Source organism: Sardina pilchardus, chromosome 14 (assembly GCF_963854185.1).
Source record: "Sardina pilchardus chromosome 14, fSarPil1.1, whole genome shotgun sequence".
NCBI classification, from domain to species: domain Eukaryota; kingdom Metazoa; phylum Chordata; class Actinopteri; order Clupeiformes; family Clupeidae; genus Sardina; species Sardina pilchardus.
In genome coordinates, this window is record NC_085007.1 from 12,635,187 (window position 1) to 12,654,592 (window position 19,406).

Consider the following 19,406-nt stretch of genomic DNA (forward strand, 5'->3'; position numbering starts at 1 on the left):
CTGATGGCTGACTGACATTCAACTATCTGTACAGCGCCCAAACAAACATAGAGTGAACACACAAACAATAACGTAAACTACATATCCAACCAGGCTGAAATAACTATAGAAAAAGATTAGATGCAGACTTTCATTTTCACTGAATGCTTGCACACTTAAATAATTAATGAATTAATATATTAATTACAGTTAGTAAAAATGAGTGCAATAATGTTAACTGGCTTACTAGTTAATAGGATATGAATTACTATATTAATTACAATTAATAATAGCAAATGTAATAATAACAACTTCCACTTTTGTATCAAGGTAAACAATTTCTTAATGTTCCACTATATTTGTAGGTGTGTTCTCTCTTTTTTGTGTGTTGATATGGTGGAGCAGCGGTAATGTCACCAACTGACAACCTGGGTTCGATGCTGTTGCGAGTCTGTGTCGCTATGGAAGCATCTACTCAGTCAAAGTTTGTCAACTGTCTATTCTGACTCTAGCCAGTCGTGCATGCAAACCCCTGTTTCCCCTTTTTCACACAGTAACCAGCAACCATGGGAGATGGTGAAATGGCTGCATTTGGCAAGGCTGCCATTTACCTCCGTAAGCCTGAGAAGGAGAGAATTGAGGCCCAAACAAAGCCCTTTGATGCAAAGAGTGCTTGCTATGTGGTTGACAAGGAGGACTTGTACGTCAAAGGTACAATCAAAAAAAGAGATGGTGGCAAAGTCACCGTTGAAGTCCTGGAAACCAAGGAGGTACATTAGCAAGATTGTTCCTGCAATTGTGAATACGAGTGCGTTTTAATTATACAGAATATTAGAGAAGGCACGTATAGATTAAAATTGTGTTATACATGGATTTCAGGAAAGGACAGTGAAGGATGAAGAAGTCTCCCCCATGAATCCTCCCAAGTTCGACAAAATTGAGGACATGGCCATGATGACTCACCTCAATGAAGCCTCTGTCCTGTATAACCTCAAAGAGCGTTATGCAGCATGGATGATCTACGTACGTTTTAGGCATTTACTGAAATGAATGACTATCTTTCAGAAATTCTGTAACACTGTGATCTAAAACTACTGTATTCTTTCTTTTCAGACCTATTCTGGACTTTTCTGTGTCACTGTTAACCCCTACAAGTGGCTCCCAGTGTATGACCCAGAGGTGGTGAATGCCTATAGAGGCAAGAAGCGCATGGAGGCCCCACCCCACATCTTCTCTGTCTCTGACAACGCCTATCAGTTCATGCTTCAAGGTAATTTTTTTCCTTGTCATTGAAAATAAGAACAAATGTTATTTTTAAATATATGATTAGATATATGTTTACCCATAAACTAATATTTCCATGTCTCCTTACAGATAGGGAGAACCAGTCTGTCCTGATTACGTAAGTATTAATGACCTCACCTATTTTGAACTGTTTTAATAATGTACTGTAGGCCTACTTAAAGATTGTTTAGTTTTATACATTACCTCATTGTGCTGTTTCGATTCTGAAAATCAAAATAATTTCCTCTGTTCAACCCAGCGGAGAATCTGGTGCTGGAAAGACTGTCAACACCAAGCGTGTCATCCAGTACTTTGCAACGATTGCGGTGTCTGGTGGTGACAAGAAGAAGCAAGAGCAACCGGCAGCCACTGGAAAAATGCAGGTACCTCTTGTATATTTCAAAGTCGAATCGGAAGAACGCTTCTCTATATTCCACAGTAAAAGAAATAAAGTCAACAAAAGATAACAACATCACTAAAATTATATTAGTAGAATTTACATTAAACTAGAATTATATTTACAGTCGTGAAATATATACTTAAAGATACATAACAACAACTCAGACATGAACAACTATAAAGACATATGTATATGGCAGGGCTCTCTTGAAGACCAGATTATTGCTGCCAACCCACTGCTGGAGGCTTATGGCAATGCCAAGACTGTGAGGAATGACAACTCTTCACGTTTCGTAAGTTAATTCCAAATCTACACATTCTTAGCACATTTGTTTCTTGAATTCATTTCTTGAATTTCCCCTTGGGGATCAATAAAGTATCTATCTATCTATCTATCTACTGTATCTACATTTGTAGTCCATCATAACAATGCAATTTTTAAGGGACACTACATTGTTTCAAACAGGGTAAATTCATCAGAATACATTTTGGCACAACTGGAAAACTGGCTAGTGCTGATATTGAGACGTGTAAGTATAATACACCTGTCTTTGAAAAAGTAACAATGTTATTGTCATGGTGTAGTCAGATATAAGTAAAAATATATATATATTATAAACAGACCTGCTGGAGAAGTCCAGAGTGACATTCCAGCTTCCTGATGAGAGAGGCTACCACATCTTCTACCAGATGATGACCAACCACATGCCTGAGCTGATTGGTAAGGTTTACTCATTTAACTATCCACCAATGAATATGTAAAGCATTAACTGTTATAAAATAGAAACAGTGAAATTGCTGTTGCTTCCCACAGAAATGTCCCTCATCACAACCAACCCCTACGACTTCCCCATGTGCAGTCAGGGTCAGATCACCGTGGCCAGCATTGATGACAAAGAGGAGCTGGCTGCCACAGATGTAAGGAACGCATAATTGTGTGTATGTTTTTAGGGTGCTTTCACACTAGGTCCTCTGGACCGGACCCGGGTTCGTTTGGTCCGATAGTTCGACTGTTTTTGATAGTGTGAACGCAACCGTACCGAACTCGGGTGCGGACCCGGGACCGGACCCTGTCTGCCTGCAAAGGTGGTCTCGGGTCCGGTTCGCTAGAAAGCTGGAGCAGGTTGCTAAGCAAACGTTCTGAAGAATCTAAAGAATCTTTACCTAGTTGTCTTCTTCATTGCACTGCCTTCTGCTGTGTTGCCAAGTGATATTGTAAACAGAATTCTTGAAGTTCGTGTCTAGAAGCATGGTGCTTATGACGCAAACAGACCCGGGTGCGCACACAAACATGTAATGTGCACACAGACCAACTACGGTAGAAGTAAACGCACTCGGGTCCGGTCCAGCTAAACGGACCTACAGTAGTGTGAAAGCAACCTTAATGTTATATGCTTTATGTGTCTTAATTCTATAGATAGATTATATTTTTAAGGAAGTGAAAATAATCAAATAATTTATCATTTCAGACTGCCATTGACATCCTGGGTTTCAGCGGAGAGGAGAAAGTGACCATTTTCAAGCTGACTGGTGCTGTGCTCCATCATGGCAACATGAAATTCAAGCAGAAGCAGCGTGAGGAGCAGGCTGAGCCTGATGGCACTGAGGGTAGGTTACAACACTCCACTGAACAGGATGACCTCAGGTTCATCACATTCAGTGTCAAAACAAGTAGTTTACTGGTTTAGACAGCAACATAGTAATAAGTTGCATTATTGTCCATTTTCAGATGCTGACAAAGTCGCTTACCTTCTTGGCCTAAACTCTGCTGATATGCTGAAGGCTCTGTGCTACCCAAGAGTGAAAGTTGGAAATGAATATGTCACCAAGGGCCAGACTGTGCCACAGGTATCTCATGAATAAAATATGATTTTCAAAGTTTCCTGATATTATTACTTGATTGAAACAGCAGACATTTACTATATAAGCCATTTTATATATCATGAAGGTCATGAACTCTGTGTCGGCCCTGGCCAAGTCGATCTATGAGAGGATGTTTTTGTGGATGGTCATCCGTATCAACCAGATGTTGGACACAAAGCAGCCAAGACAATTCTTCATTGGTGTGCTGGATATTGCTGGCTTTGAGATTTTCGATGTGAGCACAAAATTGTACAGCAATTCACATTCAGTTCTGATTTTTACATGTTTTACAGGATGTTTTTAAATAATGTATGGTTGTCCCTTACACAGTACAACAGCATGGAGCAACTGTGCATCAACTTCACCAATGAAAAACTGCAACAATTCTTCAACCACCACATGTTTGTCCTGGAGCAAGAAGAGTACAAGAAAGAGGGAATTGAATGGGAGTTTATTGACTTTGGCATGGACTTGGCCGCTTGTATTGAGCTCATTGAGAAGGTCAGTTATGTGATTTTGCTATTTTCTTCATTCACAATATTCAAAGACATTGATTTTTAACCTGTAAAATGGTCTCTTTTTTATATTACAACAGCCCATGGGCATCTTTGCCATCCTTGAAGAGGAGTGCATGTTCCCCAAGGCCTCTGACACCACTTTTAAGAACAAGCTGTATGACCAGCATCTTGGCAAGTGCAATGCCTTCCAGAAGCCCAAGCCTGCCAAAGGCAAGGCTGAGGCCCACTTCTCCCTGGTGCATTATGCTGGTACTGTGGACTATAACATCACTGGCTGGCTGGACAAGAACAAGGACCCACTGAACGAGTCTGTGGTGCAGCTGTACCAGAAGTCAGGAGTGAAACTCCTGCCTGTCCTATACCCACCTGTTATTGAGGGTAATATATTATTTTGTCAAGAAATAAATATTGTAATACCGAATGGCATGTTGCATATTTTGTTTTCAAAAATTACATTTTGCTTTCATTAATTCTTTACATTCCCACAGAGGCTGGTGGTGGTGGTAAGAAGGGTGGTAAGAAGAAGGGTGGCTCCATGCAGACGGTGTCATCACAGTTCAGAGTACGATAACTGATTGTAAAAACACATGAACACTCATTTATCAACAATATGGTGTCTTTTTAAATGTTCATACAATTTTCAATCATCAGGAGAACTTGGGCAAACTGATGACCAACTTGAGGAGCACCCATCCTCACTTTGTGCGTTGCCTGATTCCAAATGAAATTAAGAAACCAGGTAAAGGATATTCAGTGATGAATTAAGATATGAGCATTAGACATTAGTGTTTGAGAGGGAGGTATATGAATGAATGAAACCATAGAAGAAGGAGTATGATGGAGGAGAGGGCGAACAAAAGGCTTTCGTTCGCAGCTTTTTGTAACATCAATGAGGAATGTCTCAAGACCTGATTGACCACACTTTGTCACAATGTGAAATGTTCACCTAAGAAGAAAGTTTTGATGTGACATCTCATGACTGTATTTGACAGGTTATATGCAGAACTTCCTGGTCATCCACCAGCTCAGGTGCAATGGTGTACTTGAGGGTATCAGAATCTGCAGAAAGGGTTTCCCAAGCAGAATCCTATATGCTGACTTCAAACAGAGGTGAACTGAGAAAGTCAATAATGTATTACGCATGTTCAATACTACATTTAGAGAGGAGAAAAGTAATAACATATATGTACCTGTTATTCTGTCTAGATACAAAGTGCTGAATGCCAGTGTGATCCCCGAGGGTCAATTCATTGATAACAAGAAGGCTTCTGAGAAGCTCTTGGGATCCATTGATGTTGATCACACCCAGTACAAGTTTGGACACACTAAGGTAGAGAACTTTGCTATTGATAATAATATACAGTGTCTCTACTTCTAATTCCAACTGCATATGGCCAATCAACTTTTTTTAAGTTTGTGCCGTCTGTATCTCTGCCCAAAGCACATGGTGTGTTTTTGTCTAAGGTGTTCTTCAAAGCTGGTCTGCTGGGTACCCTTGAGGAAATGCGAGATGAAAAATTGGCGTCCCTGGTCACAATGACTCAGGCTCTCTGCCGCGCATACCTGATGAGGAAGGAATTTGTCAAGATGATGGCAAGAAGGTAATGTATGACATATTTGGTAGAATCAAATCAATGGTAGGTGTGTTGAATGAATCAAAGTCAGACCTTCACTTTTGGCCAACATTTTATAGGGAGGCAATCTACACCATACAGTACAATGTCCGCTCATTCATGAATGTCAAGACTTGGCCATGGATGAAGGTGTACTACAAGATCAAACCTCTGCTGAAGAGTGCAGAAACTGAGAAGGAGCTGGCCAGCATGAAGGACAACTATGAGAAACTCAAAGTGGACCATGCAAAGGCAGAGGCCAGGAAGAAGGAGCTGGAGGAGAAGATGGTGGCTCTGGTGCAAGAGAGGAATGACCTGGCACTGCAAGTGTCATCTGTATGTTTGCTATTGTCCTTCTTAAATCAGTAATTGTTGTCCTCATCACCATTCAATACAATGCTAATCAATTTAGATTTTCTCCACTCTTATCAACAATAGGGAAATGAGGGTCTCACTGATGCTGAAGAGAGGTGTGAGGGTCTGATCAAGAGTAAGATCCAGCTCGAGGCCAAACTCAAGGAAACAACCGAGAGACTGGAGGATGAAGAAGAAATCAATGCTGAGTTGACTGCCAAGAAGAGGAAATTGGAGGATGAGTGCTCTGAGCTCAAGAAGGACATTGATGATCTAGAACTGACCTTGGCCAAAGTGGAGAAGGAGAAACATGCCACAGAGAACAAGGTTTCAATTTCATAAAAATTCAAGGTGTTTGGTAACAAACTAACAAAAAACTGTTTCTTCCAAAAAGTCAATATGAAGTTAACGGAATACCGATTGTTTATGTGTAGGTCAAGAATCTAACTGAGGAGATGGCCGCTCAAGATGAGTCCATTGGTAAACTGACAAAGGAGAAAAAGGCCCTCCAAGAGGCACACCAACAGACTCTCGATGACCTTCAGGCAGAGGAAGACAAAGTCAACACTCTGACCAAATCTAAGACTAAGCTTGAACAGCAAGTGGATGATGTGAGTTTACAGCCTATCTGTACAGAAATATACATCAGTATGAACTTTAATTAATAGTGCAGTGTATGAAATAATGTATGGATGCAAGGCATTTGGACCTTACATATCTTATTTTCTTAATGGAAAGCTTGAGGGTTCCTTGGAGCAAGAAAAGAAGCTCCGCATGGACCTTGAGAGAGCCAAGCGTAAACTTGAAGGTGACCTGAAGCTGGCCCAGGAGAGCATCATGGATCTGGAGAATGACAAGCAGCAGTCTGAAGAGAAGCTCAAGAAGTAAAGCAGTGTTGCATTAAGAGATCATGTTTTTCCATATTGATTTTTAAGTTCAACACCATGTTTATTATGTTTTGGTAAACAGGAAGGACTTTGAAACAAGCCAGCTTCTCAGCAAGATTGAAGATGAACAGTCACTGGGTTCCCAGCTACAGAAGAAGATCAAGGAGCTTCAGGTTTGTTCATTTTTCTCAATCAAATCAAACTGAGCTTTTTTGCTCCTTGTGTCTTACTTTCTTTTTGTGAATAGGCCCGCATTGAGGAACTAGAGGAAGAGATTGAGGCTGAGCGTGCAGCTCGTGCCAAGGTTGAGAAGCAGAGAGCTGATCTTGCAAGGGAACTTGAGGAGATCAGTGAGAGACTTGAGGAAGCTGGTGGTGCCACTGCTGCTCAAATTGAGATGAACAAGAAGCGTGAGGCTGAGTTCCAGAAGTTGCGTCGTGACCTTGAAGAATCCACTCTTCAGCATGAAGCCACTGCTGCAGCTCTCCGCAAGAAGCAGGCTGACAGCGTGGCTGAGCTGGGAGAGCAGATCGACAACCTCCAGCGTGTCAAGCAGAAGCTTGAGAAGGAGAAGAGTGAATTCAAGATGGAGATTGATGATCTCGCCAGTAATATGGAGGCTGTTGCTAAGGCTAAGGTAAACAATATGTATTCAAGTAGCAAAGGTTAGCATAATGAATACCTGAACTCTAAATCCAATGTATGTCTCTCATTAATCAACTCTCCGGAATCAAGGGCTACAATTTGGTATCATCTTAATAATTATTATTTGTATTTTTCACTAACAGGGCAACTTGGAAAAGATGTGCCGCACCCTTGAGGACCAACTCGGTGAAACCAAGGCCAAGAGTGATGAGGGCGCTCGCCAGATCAATGACCTCAGTGCTCAGAGAGCAAGACTTCAGACTGAAAATGGTGAGCTCGGACGTCAGATGGAGGAGAAGGATGCTCTTGTGTCTCAGCTGACCAGGAGCAAGCAGGCCTTCACTCAGCAAATTGAGGAGCTGAAGAGAGTGAATGAGGAGGAAGTCAAGGTACTAATACCTTTGCATGAAATGAAGAAATTGGATTACATAGATCACCTCATGGGCAATGCTTCATTAACTCCTTTATTTGTTGACAAATAGGCCAAGAATGCCCTGGCCCATGCTGTTCAGTCTGCACGCCATGACTGTGACCTCCTGAGGGAGCAGTTTGAGGAAGAGCAGGAAGCAAAGGCTGAGCTGCAGCGTGGCATGTCCAAGGCCAACAGCGAGGTTGCACAGTGGAGGAACAAGTATGAAACTGATGCCATCCAGCGCACTGAAGAGCTTGAGGAATCCAAGTATGTACCAAACATTTAAAGAAACCCATATAATGTGGAAGTGAACTTTTACATTGTCCACTAAAACCTATTCTTTTTTTTCCCTCAAGAATAAGAATGTCCTCTGACTCTTTCCATTAAAAAGTTAATTCGCTTAGAAACGATCAAAACGATCATCAAAAAGTTAGTGCAACACATGATGGAAAAGGACTGATATGGATGTAACGTAGGGTTTGTTGTTAGTTAATTTGCCTGCCAGAGGTGGAATCGACATTACAGTGAGGGACAAGATTTGGAGTGATGTAAGTTACTGTGACGCCTGCTCAGAATGATCACAAAGCCATCGCGAAAATCCGAATTTTGTCTTGTGCATTCAAAGATATTCACCTCACAACAGTGTACCATTCGCTACCTTTGATACATTTGCTAGAAGTGTTAAATTTGCTACATTTCGCTACATTTAACCATCCAGCGCAGTAACAGGGCTCTGATGACATCTTTTGATCTGCTAGAATTGTTCTGTTGAATGGGAAAACATTTTGATGGTTCTAATATCGTTAAAAATTACATCAAATTATAAGTTAATAAATCTTATCGAAAACAAAATGACTGATGCGTGATCAATCACATTATTTTATCAGGAAAAAGCTTGCTCAGCGTCTTCAGGAGGCTGAGGAGCAAATCGAGGCTGTCAACTCCAAGTGTGCCTCTCTAGAGAAGACCAAGCAGAGACTCCAGGGTGAAGTTGAGGACCTCATGATTGATGTGGAGAGAGCCAATGCTTTTGCTGCCAACTTGGACAAGAAGCAAAGAAACTTTGATAAGGCAATATCTCTACTTATATTTAAGTCACGCCACCCATTGTAATATAAATAATAATAGACGTATTATGCGTATTATGAACACTGGTAGCGATGTCTTGTGTAGGTGCAATCGACCCAAGGCACTCGCTGCTTTTCAAATCTGTGATTTATTATTACATTATTATAGATTATATACAGATTACAGATTATAAGTATTATGTTTCCCAAAGGTCCTGGCAGAGTGGAAGCAGAAGTATGAGGAGGGTCAGGCTGAGTTGGAGGGTGCCCAGAAAGAGGCTCGTTCTCTCAGCACTGAGCTGTTCAAGATGAAGAACTCCTATGAAGAGTCTCTTGACCACCTGGAGAGCCTGAAGAGAGAAAACAAGAATCTACAACGTTTGTCAACTTGACCCTAAAGTATAGTGTTTTACTCAAACAAAAATGAATAACACTGTGTTAAATTAAATGTTTTAATGTTCTGCAGAGGAGATATCTGACCTGACTGAGCAGCTGGGTGAGACTGGAAAGAACATTCATGAGCTGGAGAAGGCTAAGAAGGCTGTTGAGACTGAGAAGTCAGAGATCCAGACTGCCCTGGAAGAGGCTGAGGTACAAAAACTGTAGGGTATATGATGAACATTTTCAGAAATCAGATTGAGCTGAGGCTGAGGTAGATATCCAGGCAGGCATTATTAAAAAGAGCAACATTATTTATAACTTTAACTCCTTTGTTTTCTCTTTTAGGGAACTCTTGAGCATGAGGAGTCCAAGATTCTTCGTGTGCAGCTTGAGCTGAACCAGGTTAAGGGTGAGGTTGACAGGAAGATTGCAGAGAAGGATGAGGAGATGGAGCAGATCAAGAGGAACAGCCAGAGGGTGATTGAATCCATGCAGAGTACTCTTGACTCTGAGGTCAGGAGCAGGAATGATGCCCTGAGAGTCAAGAAGAAAATGGAGGGAGACCTCAATGAGATGGAAGTTCAGCTGAGCCATGCTAACCGCCAGGCTGCTGAGTCCCAGAAACAACTGAGAAATGTGCAGGCTCAACTCAAGGTTGGTTGTTTCAATAAAACCAGAATGCATTGTGTGGAATCTCACACTATCTAATTATAAATTATAAATTACCAACATTTCTCTTAATGTGTTTTCGTGTTAGGATGCCCAACTGCACCTTGATGATGCTGTCAGAGGACAGGAAGACATGAAGGAACAGGCTGCCATGGTGGAGCGCCGGAACACCCTGATGGTGGCTGAGATTGAGGAGCTCAGAGCTGCCCTGGAACAGACAGAGAGAAGCCGCAAAGTGGCTGAACAGGAGCTGGTTGACGCCAGTGAGCGTGTTGGCCTCCTGCACTCTCAGGTATGGTAAAGTAAAATTTGTTATTAGTGGTAATGAATCTGTGAACTAAAATGGGCTGTTTAAATTGTTCTGTTGAGCCATACAATGGATCTTATCTGACTTCTAGAACACAAGTCTGATCAACACCAAGAAGAAGCTTGAGTCTGACTTGGTTCAAATTCAAGGAGAGGTCGATGACATCGTCCAAGAGGCTAGAAATGCTGAGGACAAGGCCAAGAAAGCCATCACTGATGTAAATGCCATTTTTTCACTTAATTAATGCCTAATGTACTGAATATCCCATATGGAAAAGATATAGAAAAAACTTATATGCCAGCAATGTGTTTTATATACAAAACTTGTATGATTTACTCTTGACCCCTTTCTCATTTTCCTCATACAACGTCATATATAGTCCTTACAGGTTACAATGTTTTATATGTTTCAGGTTACACAGATTTAGCAAGGATCTTATAATGGTGTCACTGTCATATAGATTTTTATATGCCAGTGAAACCATTATAAGATCCTTGCTAAATCTGTGTAACCTGAAACATATAGAACATTGTAACTATATATGACGTTGTATGAGGGAAACGAGAAAAGGGCCACTTTTTTTGTATATAAGACACAGTTTTGTATATAAAACACATTGCTGGCATATACGTTTTTTCTATATCTTTTCCATATGGGATGTGAACATAAAGGATATGTTTGTATGTTACCTTGTATAAACTTTAATGTTATCATAGGCTGCCATGATGGCGGAGGAGCTGAAGAAGGAGCAGGACACCAGTTCTCATCTGGAGAGGATGAAGAAGAACCTGGAGGTCACTGTGAAGGATCTGCAGCATCGCCTGGATGAGGCTGAGAATCTGGCCATGAAGGGTGGCAAGAAACAGCTCCAGAAACTGGAGTCCAGGGTAGGCAGCAAGATTTGAAATGAGTTTACACAAGATATCAGTGTCTGAAATGTCATAAATAGATTATAGTGTCTGAATTGCAAATATTCCTCATGTTAAGGTTCGTGAACTGGAAGGTGAGGTAGATGCTGAACAGAGACGTGGTGTTGATGCTGTCAAGGGAGTCCGGAAATACGAGAGGAGAGTCAAGGAGCTCACCTACCAGGTAAGACATATCTCTTTATTCTCTAAATTAATGAAACACTCAGAGCATTGCACTCATATGCATTAGTAACTTATTCTCTCTTCAGACTGAGGAAGACAAGAAGAATATCACCAGACTCCAGAATCTGGTTGACAAGCTGCAGTTGAAGGTCAAGGCTTACAAGAGGCAGGCTGAGGAAGCTGTATGTTATTATTTTTTTTATCTTTGCAATCCATGACAATATATTTTACTCTACTTCCTTTACCTCAGATGTGAGATGATTTGTGCTATTACCTAGGGAATCACCCATCCTTTGTATTTATCTCTAAACCAGGAGGAACAAGCCAACACCCACCTGTCCAAGTTCAGGAAGGTTCAGCATGAGCTGGAGGAGGCTGAGGAGCGTGCTGACATTGCTGAATCCCAGGTCAATAAGCTGAGGGCCAAGAGCCGTGATGGTGGCAAGGTATTATCATGTTTCCCATTATTTATCAATATTTCTCAAATGACCATTGAGCCTCTGAAAGTCATTGAGCTTTATGAGACTCTGGAATAGTAAATCAAACCAAGCTAAATTAACAATTTGAATGTTTACAATGGTCAAGGTATTCATAATTCCTCCAAGTAGTCTATTCTAATTTTGTGATTTTGTTCTCTTTCAAAGGGCAAAGATGCAGAGTAACCCCCGGAACATTTACCCTCATTACCTTCATCTGGATTAATATCTTGATTGAAGTGACTATCCTGTGATTAGCACTTAATAAATGCCTGAATTGAAAAAAAAAAATATATATTTTTTGTCATTGGTTTAATAATACACAAAATAGTAACTTTCGCATGGATCTTTGAGCAACATGATATTTAACTAGAAAATTGGAAACAATAACACACTCCAGTTACAGTACTCCAGATTTAAAAAAAAAAGGTCATTTTGACTAAGTATGCACACTTGTTGACATCTACTAAGATGGATAGAAAATGTACAGCATCATAACAGAAGACAACTGAATCGTTTTAATATGAAATGTCTTTAGCATTTACAGTATAGAGACTCAGATACTTGTACAATCAAATAACATACAGTATCATTATGACCGCTGCACAGCAAAGTGATAAATGAAAAAGTGTTGTAATCGCAGGTATCTCTGGCTGACATGGTCAAAACTGTACAATGGAAGTGTACAATGGTGTGTATGACAACTTCTGAATGCATGACAAGTTTCATGGAAATCCGTTCATGGTGGGCCATTCAATAAATTAATTTATGTGTACATTTATGAGGCATTGTAATCGCAGGTATCGTTGGTTGACATGGTCAAAACTGCATGAAATTTGAAGTGTAGGATCATTATGACACCCTCTGAATGTATGCCAGTTTTATGTTATTTGATTCATGAGGGACCATTCAATAAATTAATATATGTGTATATTTAGTGACTGAACATTATGCACACGCATGCAAAAACACATTTAAAGATACATGCACACACATGCAGACACACACACACACACACACACACACACACAAACAGTATATACACACAAGTATGCACACACTCACATTCATGTACATACACACACATGCATAAAACACACACACACACACACACACAGACACATGCATACACACAAATTAGACATAAGCACGCACACACGCACCTGCATACACACAAACATTCACGTACACGCACGCATGCACAAACACACCCACATGCATGCACACCCCCCCCCCCACACACACACACACAAAAACACTCACAAGTGAGCATACAGTACACACACACAGACACATAAAACACACAGAAACGGCAAGCAGACGCACACGCGCACACGCACGCACACACACACACACACACACACACACACACACACACACACACACACACACACACACACACACACACACATTCCTTCACCCCCACCACACACACACACAAACGAAAACTCACAGACAGAGAAGCAAACATACACAAAAGCAAGCACATACAGGCACACACTAATGTCATACACAGATTTACCAAGGATCTTATAAGATAGATAGATAGATAGACACTTTATTGATCCCCAAGGGGAAATTCAAGTGGTTTCACTGTCATATAAAAATCTATCGGGATTCAGATAAAACATGGTATAATTTTGTATGATATGTCTATTTCTTTTCCATATGGGTTGGAAGAAGCTTGTTCCATATAAGCGAGATATCAACATTTAAACAATAAATCCTGAAACTACAGTATTTAATGTTTCATTTACAGTAGTTAACTCATTTGGCATATTTTTGACATTTTTCACGCTATAATACTTTGACGGCCAAAATGTCATAATTACATTTGGCGACTTCAGCCGGGTTTTCACAGACGGGGTCATGAGGAAAACGAGAAAGGGGCCACTTTCAAGAGTAAATCATACAAGTTTTGTATATAAAACACATTGCTGGCAGTATAAGTTTTTTCTATTTCTTTTTCATATGGGAATGTTTCGTAGGCTACAGCTTGTAGGCTACAACAAGAACTCTACAAGTGTTTGTTGACAGCAGGGCTCACCATACACATTAGGAGGACATGTTCCCTCAATATTCAGATATGACTAAAATGCACGACCCCCTCCAATGTACGGACAAGGAAAAATAACTCAATTGAAAAATGCGCTAGGATGAAATCAACGAGCAGCACCATCTGAAATGATCATTGGCGAATGTAATCAAACATAAATACGTTCATATCATAGACAATAGAATCAACTATAAACAAGCTAACTACTAGATTTAGGAATCTCTTGGCACCTCTCGATTCAGTTTGATTGGATTTGTATTCAGTTGTATTTTATTAACTGCCTGTGTGTGTGTGTGTGTGTGTGTGTGTGTGTGTGTGTGTGTGTGTGTGTTGTGTGTGTGTGTGTGTGTGTGTGTGTGTGTGTGTGTGTGTGTGTGTGTGTGTGTGTGTGTGTGTGTGTGTGTGTGTGTGTGTGTGTGTGTGTGTGTCTGCGTGCGTGCGTGCGTGTGTGTGAGTGAGTGAGTGCGTGCGTGCGTATAGCTGATATGGTCCCCCATGAATGGAATTCCATGAAACTCGGCCTGCATTCAGAGGGTGTCATAATGATCATAGGCCTATATGTCAAATCTCGTGTCGGTTTTTCATCATTTCAACATACAAATCCATCTCTGTCTTCAACATAGGCATATAAAGCGCTGAAAGGTAACCTCAGTAAAACTGAAGGACTGTTGAAGAAGTAACTCAACACATCTTCATTTTCCTATCCTCTAAAATCACAAATCAAAAATCAAAAAGTTCTTATTTAACTAGTCTCAGTGACAGTGATAACAAGAAAAAATATATATCAGTGCTGATAAATTATATACTGTATGTTAGCCGTTTGTTGCAGCAGGTGCACTGATTTGGCAGTGGCAGTGGCAGACATTTAATTTTGCATTTAATACATGCTTCAGGCTTCTCTCTATTCAAATGTGTAGCAGCTGGAGTATTTATTGCAAACCAACAGGTGGGTGCATACAGTAGGCTACATAAGCCTGTATGATTAAGTGTGGAAGTGGGATATAGGAATGTTGATAATGAGCTAGTCTACTTGACCCACTATCCCTCTTGTCTAGCCAGATTACCATTTCTGAAATTCACACATTTAAAACAATGTCAAAGGGATCTTACAATTATTTTATTCTGGTAACAGTGAATAGCAGTTTTTTTCAATCGATAACAAGCGCTTTTTCACATTTTCAAAACTCTAAACACAGTTAGCACAGCATCAGCCTTTTGTGGCCATACATTTTCACACATTTCATGTCGTTTTCACACAGTATGCAGTCAGTGAGTCAGAGGGGCAGCCGTGGTGTACTGGTTAGCGCACCGGGCTTGTAACCGGAGGGTTGCCGGTTCGATCCCCGACCAGTCCACCATGGCTGAAGTGCCCTTGAGCAAGGCACCTAACCCCTCACTGCTCCCCGAGCGCCGCTGGTTGGGCAGGCAGCTCACTGCTCTGGGTTGTGTGATTCACCTCACTGTGTGTTCACTGTGTGCTGTGTGTTCACTAATTCGGTTAAATTGGGTTAAATTGGGTTAAATGCAGAGAACTGAATTTCCCTCACGGGATCAAAAAAGTATATATTCTATTCTATTCTATTTGAATACATTTCCACCATGCTTACATTTTCGCAACAGACAAGCTATACTTCTTAACAAAATTATGGATTGTTTTTCTATTATTTACGAATGTTAACACACAATATCCCACAATAGCAAACACAATATTACAAACCTTAGATACAGTATAAAAACCTCTTCTTCTGCAATGATATCAGTTCAAAAGCAATATGTCTCAGCTGATTATAAACAAACAATTGAATAAATTACACACATGATGTTGGGTAAATTGGGCCAACCACAGCCAATTCCAGTCTGGCTTAGACTCAGTGGCAGGGGTTATTTTTTCATATGACATTGACACAGTAAAAGGAGGACTTTGAGGAGTGATGTTTTTGGAAACAAAAACAGAAAAAGACAAACACTGTAATGTCTGGACGAGGAAGAGCAAGAGCAAGGGGCCCAGGAAGAAGGGTAGGCCTAGTGAGAGGAGCAGGGCCGGGGAGAAGAGTAGGCCCAAGGAGAGGGCAAGGTAGAGGTGTAAGAATGTGTGGTGGTGGCATTCCAAGGGCTGCAAGAACAGTAGTCAGTGATGAAATTTGTGCCACTAGCATTGCCCATGTAATCAACCTAGGCCTTTCACAAAGAAAGGCTGGTGAGAATACATGTAAATATCAGATGCAATGTTGATGACACAGTATTTTTCTTCCCCTTTTTTATCTGGGCTTTTTGCTGTTGTTTTTTGTTCAGAATGCTCTGTGGTTCATGGATATTTTGTTCACTGTAAGCAATACTGTACAACTTTTTCCTGTTCTATCATACTGTAAACACTATTTCTACTGTACCTCCTGTATAAACAGTAAAAGAAAAAAAAATGGCTCTTTATTGGAATGCTTTTGAATGTGAACATTACATGTGGATATACAGTTCTCAACCCGGAAATGTAGTGTAAAAACGGTGGATTGCATGTTTTGCAAATACCTGTAAAACTGAGGTACTGAAGTCTATGCAGTTTTTGTAATGTCAACAATAGCCAGTATTTCGAAACCTAGTTTACTCTGACTGACTGCATGTACTGTATCTTGTGAAGTGAAAACAAGTTTTAAGTTTTATTCTTTGACAGAATGATTTAATTTTGAGTCAGATTTCCAGTGTTGTGGTAAAGTTAGTGTGTGCAGAGAAATTACGAATGAATTATTATGTGGTGTAACAACATGGAATGTGTTTTTGAGAAGAAAATGATCCATTTGGCCCATCGTGTTTTGTAGGTGTGAGTCTGTGTTTAGAGTTTTGAAAATGTGTCAAATGAATGGACAAACGCTTGTTAGCTATGGAAAAACACTGTAGTTGCATTAATCAATGTATTTGATATAAGCACATTTAGCTGGTAGCATTCACCAATTGGGCCTATTGACAACATGGAAGTGGTAACATGATTTGTGGAAATATTTCAGGCATGACTCTGAAAGCATGCAAACATTTGAAGTCACCACAAAGACGCAGCAGCTTGACACGGCTGTTCTAAAAAAAGGTCACATAAATACTGTCAACACGATGAGAATATATAACCCTCCATGGGTACTATTTCTTTCCTGTTCATGTAGCCTACTCACTTTATGTGGTTTTCCAGTATTGGTGTGTAAAGGGTTTAGAAAAGTTTTGGAATGTTGCCCTGAATTCTGCTCCAGTGCCAAATGAAGATTTCTTAAATATCCTTTAGGTGTGTGTGTGTGTGTGTGTGTGTGTGTGTGTGTGTGTGTGTGTGTGTGTGTGTACACATTAACATATTTAAAATATACATATTCTGATTGACCCCAAAGATAATAAACCAAGGTATGATTTATAGGAGAATGGCCTTTTTCAAATGTTTTAATATTCTTTTTTTTTTTTTTTTTTTTTATAATTATATTTATTTGGGATTTTCTTTCGCACATCAGTACAGTTTTTTAAATCAACATAATTCATGTTCATACATGTAGCTTACCAGTGCCACTTATTTATATTAGACACACCAACACTCATACACCAATACATACAGACAGTATAATACAGTACATCCACACCTTTTACTAACACTTTTACACACACACACACACACACACACACACACACACACACACACACACACACACACATCCATCTTCATCCATATCTGTCCTATTCCATCTCCTCTACCCATTTCTTTATAAGGAATCATAAATATCCTGCCATACTTTACAAAAGTGTTTTTTTTTTTGTTTCTGTCCTCATACATTGTCCTTTCTATGCTAAGATAATATTTAAGCAGACCCTTCCATTCTTGCAGGGTTGGGGCCTGAGAATCTTTCCAGTGTTTTAAAATTAACTTTTTAAAAACCAGGGAAGAGAGAATAACCTGCCACCCTACAGGATATTTCAAATGGTCAGTTTTATGTAATATCCACTCCAGTGGTGTTAGTTTAAGGTTTATTTTGCCTATATCCGCCATCCAATTTTTAATTTCAATCCATGTTTTCTTTACTTTCTCACATTCCCAGAAAGCATGAATAATTGTATCCGTTTCTTTGTGACACTTAACACATAGAGCAGAGGCAGAAGGATCAAATTTCTGTATTCTGTATTTTGTATAATATATTCTTGTCATGATTTTATATTGTATTAAACGTAGATTTTCATTGGTAGTCGCACTATTTGTAACATTTAAACATTCTTTCCAATATATATTTGCGTTTGTAGTGTTGAAATCTTTATCCCAGCTATTATAGATTTTCTGCAAGGAATAATTTTCCATTTGTGCCTTAATCAAGCATTCGTACAGCTTACCTATCAACTTTTTTCCTGGTGTGTTTTGATATGTTGAAATGTTTTAATATTCAACATCTATCTATCTATCTATCTATCTATCTATCTATTAATGCAAGGAACGTCTGTCTGTGTGTCACTCTGTCTGTTCCACGCATAACTCTCGAACCACTCATCCGACTGCTCTCAAATTTGGTGGGTGTCATCCTAATGGCACGAGTGTGTGCAGCCTTTTTAGGGTATTTTAGATTGATCATGTTTACACATTACCATTGAATGTATACAGACAATGGCCGTGAACAAACATCTGAAAGGCACAGAATATGTTAGATAAAAACTGACGAAAAGTTAAATAGTGAAAATGCACTTTTGTCTCACTTATTTCTCAACATAGTCCAGTTTATTTATTCAGAATTTAATTTAATTGGCTTAATTTGTTGAAAGATTTATATGCATGTTGAGCTTGAGTGTGACCAGTGCATAACTACTGTTGCAAAAAAAGGAATCTCTGGCACATATTCTTTGCTACAGTACATGTCCTTGATTTTTTCGCCCATCAGTCTACTGTATTTCAAGACTCTCCTTATCTTGGATTCAGTATTTTCAACTGGGAACTCTAATCTGTCTGATGTGCCACATGGCAGGGCAGGCAATCCCTTACAAAAGTTAAATGTTTTGCGGCAGATTTGCAGCAAGCATGTGGATGATTTATGGGAAACAAATTAGTAAATAGAAATAGAATAGAATAGAATAGAAAATATTGCCTGAAGCTTCCAGCAGAGTTCTGGCAACAATGAGTTTTGCCAGAACTTTGTCACTAGCTTGCCAGTAGTGGCAAACATGTTCACCAGTGATTTGCCACCACACTTAACCAATAATGGCAAACTTCCGGGGAACTTCTGGTGATGAGCCTAATTTGCATATGACATTGCTGCAAATTTGATGCAACCTTGCGAAAAGTTAACCACAACTGCTTGCCAGAAACCTAATTTGCATGTGAAAATATGACCTTGCCGCAAATTGCACTATTGCCTTGTCGTGACATATCGGCCGGAAGTGCAGATGTGTATCCAAAAGCGGAC

At 39.9% G+C, this 19,406-nt stretch overlaps 1 protein-coding gene across 1 annotated transcript; it reads left to right on the forward strand.

Annotated features, from left to right (window-relative positions):
* The first annotated feature begins 545 nt into the window (after positions 1–545).
* LOC134100455 (myosin heavy chain, fast skeletal muscle-like) lies at positions 546–12,131 on the forward strand. Its single transcript, XM_062553651.1, has 38 exons — positions 546–749; positions 859–1,002; positions 1,093–1,249; positions 1,354–1,381; positions 1,523–1,646; positions 1,863–1,955; positions 2,129–2,192; positions 2,285–2,383; positions 2,477–2,580; positions 3,132–3,270; positions 3,392–3,510; positions 3,611–3,760; positions 3,856–4,026; positions 4,121–4,421; positions 4,532–4,605; positions 4,695–4,782; positions 5,036–5,153; positions 5,250–5,373; positions 5,508–5,644; positions 5,737–5,992; positions 6,095–6,337; positions 6,445–6,621; positions 6,749–6,894; positions 6,980–7,070; positions 7,145–7,534; positions 7,686–7,931; positions 8,025–8,221; positions 8,842–9,025; positions 9,234–9,399; positions 9,488–9,612; positions 9,748–10,056; positions 10,160–10,363; positions 10,470–10,595; positions 11,095–11,265; positions 11,366–11,470; positions 11,556–11,651; positions 11,784–11,915; positions 12,114–12,131. Exons 1-38 carry the CDS (start codon positions 546–548, stop codon positions 12,129–12,131), a joined length of 5,820 nt encoding a protein of 1,939 aa, XP_062409635.1.
* Positions 12,132–19,406: the final 7,275 nt, after the last annotated feature.